The sequence below is a fragment of the Phytophthora cinnamomi genome (genome assembly GCF_018691715.1).
Source record: "Phytophthora cinnamomi strain GKB4 chromosome Unknown Contig55, whole genome shotgun sequence".
NCBI lineage: Eukaryota > Oomycota > Peronosporomycetes > Peronosporales > Peronosporaceae > Phytophthora > Phytophthora cinnamomi.
The window spans coordinates 840,186-845,068 of NW_027150988.1; the positions used below are offsets into that span (position 1 = coordinate 840,186).

The 4,883-nt window shown below is 55.9% G+C and overlaps 1 protein-coding gene across 1 annotated transcript; it reads right to left on the minus strand.

The window, feature by feature from the left end:
- Nucleotides 1–462: 462 nt before the first annotated feature.
- IUM83_12863 (Secreted protein) lies at nucleotides 463–870 on the minus strand (the record flags this gene model as incomplete). Its single annotated transcript, XM_067937508.1, has 1 exon — nucleotides 463–870. The coding sequence occupies one exon, from the start codon at nucleotides 868–870 to the stop codon at nucleotides 463–465; it is 408 nt and encodes a 135-aa protein (XP_067788030.1).
- Between the last annotated feature and the right edge of the window lie 4,013 nt (nucleotides 871–4,883).

Below are 4,883 nucleotides of genomic sequence, written 5' to 3' on the forward strand. Positions count from 1 at the left end.
GAGCGATTAGGAAAGCAGACGGTCTCGCGGAAAATTTCCCGCTCGCGCGCCGATTTCCTCCCCGTCCAGGAAGCTTGCCGTCGTGAGGAAGCACACCTCCGCTGGCGGCATCTCGTCCTTGCTGTTCGGGGCAGTCGGTGCCGCCGGACTTGCATGCATGGCTGGGGCGGGGACCACTGGTAACTGGCCAACGCTCTGTCGGGCTACCAGCGCACGGAGCCGTTTGATATCGGCTTGTAGGGCTTGCACTTGAGCGGGAACAGCATGGTCGTCCTGGCCTACGACTCCCTGCGTGCTTGCACTGGCCTGAGTCGCGGGGTCCTCGGTCGCGGCACTCTCTTCGACTGCAGTACCGGGCGAAAACGATGCCATGAAATCGTGTAGGTCGAACCAGCCGCCGGACCTCGACGTAGCCGCCGGACGCTTCGCAACCGCCACCGCCTTGGCTTGCTTGGTCTTCGCCTAGGTCACCGTCTTCTTCGGCCTCTTCGCAGGTGGTGCCGGCGGCTTGTCCTCCGGGGCGGAGTTGGAGACGCGGCCGCTGTCACCCATGTGCTTCCTTGGTGTCCCCGCAGTCAATGCCACAGTGGCGCGCTTCGACACCTTCTTCTTGCCCGTGCGGGCGTCGACCACAGCTTCACCAGAAGCCGGCTTCGATGTCGCCCGCTTGCTCGTGCGTAGCGGTGCGGGCTCGGACGTGCGCCTCGCAGGCGCCGTCGTCCACGACGCGTCCGCACTCGTGACGTCTACGACGTCAGGAGGAGCGACGCCAGCAGCAGCCGCAGGGAGCTCGCTATCCGATGGAGCCGTCACGGCCCTGGATGACGGGGAGCTGGGGGTGGCTTGGTCGGTGGTCCCGCGGGTGATCATGGCGTAGCTTGGTAAAGTAACCCCCTTCTTCGTTGCTTGCTTGTTGGTCTGAAGACAAAGAGAGGGAAAACGCCACGCGTCCATCGATTGGTCTGCGGTGTAGTCACCCCCAATGTACCGGTATGCACCGGGATACCGGAAGCACAATTCTGAAGTGGAAAACACAATTCCCTGGCTCTGCCATGGAATACAGCCTATCGGAAAACCGATCATACTCCGGACTGATCTCCATTTCCTCACGTGTCCAGATTATTACGACGTAGGGGGGGCAAATCGTTTTGTATTGCCTCGGGCAAGCTCGAGGGCGTGATTAGCGGCACTCGTTCTCGTTGCTGAAACGCGCTTGAGATTGTAGAGGGAAAATCATGCGGTTGGACAGATCTGTTGTAGCCGCCGCCGATTGCATTGGATACTCCTCGAAGCACCGCGACATTCACCTGCCAGGTGTCTTGATGCACAAACTGTCGACTTTCCCCGCGAGTAGCGCTGTCGCGCCTCCGCTTCTTAGCGAGTGAGTGGAATATCTTGTCGACGGTACGCCTGCACATCTTGCCGTCGTTTTGAGTGCGCTCGCGACTTTTTGCGCAGTAAGATCAGCGCACAGAAATTCGTGGCTGGACAACCGGAGCTCACGCCGTGCTTGCAGCACGTGTTTAAGCGCTCGGACAGGGCAGCTTGAGCGGTCTCCTGATTGATGCATGGTTCTCCACGAGCCGCGCCCATATTGATCATTCTTTGCGCCACTGAGACCGATCGTGATAGCTGTCGCTCCTTCTGCGTTCACAGGTATACCGCGTGCATCGACAAAGAAGGCGTTCTTTGCCTTCAAGCAGTAAAACTTTCTGTACCTCCCGACCAATAGGTACTCGGATCTCCGTAGCATGAAGAAATAGCCGAGAAGCACGCTGCCCCATAGTAGGCGGTCGCGAGGGCGTTCGAAACGGAGGGACCGACGAAGAAGTCGAAGAAATGCGATAGTGACTGGCATTTCTTCTTGGTAGGTTTGGATAGACGTTTGATGCCTTGGAGTAGTATCTTGAGCAGAGGTGATCGGGTCAACTCCACGTCACGGTAACGCCTATGGAACCAGAGCACACTAGCAATTTTGGACTGGATAGTTGAATACTGGTTCCCACTGCTTGAGGAGTTCCAGCCGTATTTCCAAAGGTAGATACCAAAATACGCGAGTTTGTTGGAGCTGGATCGACCGACTGTCTTTAACATCGGTCTCCACCCCATCAAGGCTGAGAACTTTTTCCACTGCTGCCAGTGATCGTAGTACTTGCTCGAGGAAGCTTTGGCCAGGGCTTCGCTGCACAGAGTTGCTCCCAGAGATTTGCGAGATCGTCGAAGGGAGGTCGTACTCCTACCTGCGATGTGCTTCGTGGAGAACGATAGTTCGAACTCGTGTTCACCGATCGAGAGGAACCTGTTATATAGCTGAGCCATCGGATGGCGACTGAGTCGGTTGGTTGCCCATGCCACAGCGCACGAATTGTCAATATGGAAGCACACGTAGAACGGGTGTTTCGAAGCGTGAAATTGCCATGTTGAACCCCAGTGCAGAGCGGCCAGTACAACACTATGGAGTTCTCGGACGTTGATAGAGTTCTCAAAGGGATCGGCGTTCAGTAGTTCGAGCTCCTCGGATGTGTACTGCACTCGAATAAATTCTTGTCGCTGCTGCTCGAGGACACACAGCCCTGAACCGGAAGCGTCCATGTACACGTGGTTGCTTGGCGAAGATATGTTTGCAAATTGCGCTACTGGAATGCTGTTGAACCGGCACTGAGATTGAAGACGGCTTGGAACCAGCATACGTCGCTGATCACTTCTGTTTCGAGTGGGCACTGACCAAACGGCGGGCTGGTAATGGCGGCAACGTGAACTTTCTGGTAGAAGGCTCGTGCTGGTGGGAAACACATTGCTCTGTGACGTAAGATGCCGAGCAGCTTCTGGAGATCCGTCCTCGACGCGTGGTTCGTGGAGCGAATGTCCTCGATTGTTCGGTTTGCTTTCGCAAGCTTGTCGTTTGGAATTGAGACCGTACCAGCACCTATGTCCCAGAGTAGTCCCAATGCCTTGTTCTTCGTGCTCCAGGAAGTGAATTTCCTGTCGTTGATGGCCGTTGGCCCCAATACTGTAGTCATCGCCTGACGTAGCGCCGTGTTGGCGTGATGACACCGGCGTCCATAATTAACTTCAACGCAGGTGTGATGGTCACACCACAGATTTCCCTTGAGGTTCCCCAGCGTGCCGCATTCTAAACCGTCCCGCGCTGTGTTCTCGTAGAGATCATTGATGACGGAACCTGGAAGCGAATAGAATGCGAGTGAGCCACACCAGCTAAACCCGCAGGATAAATCGATGACAACGTAATCATCGATGACGAAGGTGAACATGTGCACCGCGCTTTCGTGTACCGGCACGTGCCGGAACGCCCCAGAGACGTCTCCGAGCATTAATAACACCTCCGCGTTGGGGTGTTCTGAACGCAATTCGTGTATGCGCTGCGCTATGTCGCGTGGGGGGTTGTACGCGATCGTAGGAAAATCTGACCGATCGGTGAAGTCGTTCACCGAGGCCCGTTGTGGGTATGAATAATCGTTGATCATACGTGTGTCGTTGCCATCCTTGTCCACCACCCGACCGGGCTAATAAATAGTTCCGGCCACAGCTTCTGGACTCGTTTGTCAAGGATGAGATAGCGGCCTTCTCGTTGCCCCTTGCGCACGTGCCAGCGAACTGCTGCCGCATGGACGATGGCGCTCTTGTGGTTTGGCGGACGCCGGGACTGTAACTGAGGTTTGGCACTGGTCCACTTGGGCATGACGCCTTCCTGAACGATTCTGTTCCAGTGTTCGTAGACTTCTTGACGGGAGGAGCCGGGAGGAATTGGAACCTCGTAGAGTGACTTGTTGGGTCTGTTGTCAGCTGTAGTTTGTCCTCGAACTCGGCGTACGAATATCGGGTAACGGTAAACTCGAGCGCAGAGCCAGATCCGAGAGAAATACGACAGATGAAGTGTCGATTGAGTCCTCCTGCTGTGATGGAGGGGGAAATTCAATGCCAAATACTGAAGCATACTCACGTAGATTGTCAAGCCTGTCACTTTCGGCGAGCTGGTCGAGTCATTCGAGGAAATGAATTGTAGATGCTAAACGTGGTGGGTCATTTCTCAGTCTCGACGCAACCTTCGTATCGTCGCTGGGGAGAGTTGGACTGGCTGCCAGTCATTCACTCTTTGGTCCTGGGGCTACGCCATGGTAGCGATCCGTAATGAAGTCTTTGACGACGTCAGGTAATGATGCCGGGCGGAAGTGTGCTCGCTTGCCATCGCAGCGGCCTCCTGATCCGTTGCCTGAACATCCCGCCACGGAAATCGACTTCATGCACAGCTTCTTATCACCTAGGCGGAGCAGGGCCGCCCAGACGACTGTCGGAACGGATGATTGACGACGTTGTCGCTCTACGCGACGGAACGTATCTGGGCCTGTGTGGTTACGGTGCGTGGCGGAATCTCCATTTCGATGAGGTGTGCCGTCTCCACTGCGGTGAGAGCGACGCAGTTCGAGAAGCTCCAGTAGGTCTTCATCTCGTCTCGAGAACTCGTGCTGGACGTCCTGGGCTGAGTCGGGGTCGCGAGACACAATGTAGCTACGAAACTTGCCAAACTTACTCGTGATCCAAAAGACCATGAGCTTCCAACCCACGATGTCGGATTCGTGGACTCCTCTATATCGTTCAACGAAGGTAAGTGCGGCGTCGATGAGCTTGACGACGGCCTCCACGTAGAACTCGCTAGCGAATGATCTCAAGCTCCCAAGTGCGCTGCTCACATCGCTGCGAGAGGTCGCTGCTGGAGCCGCACGAAGGATGTTACGCTTTGAAAAGTCGGTATAACTAACGTTGGCGTCTTGAGCTTAAACCCGGTCCCGCAAATCCGCCGGGCGACAGTGCATGAGCGTTAGCCCGCGGGCTAGAAATCCGAACTCCCAGAGACCGCGGCACAC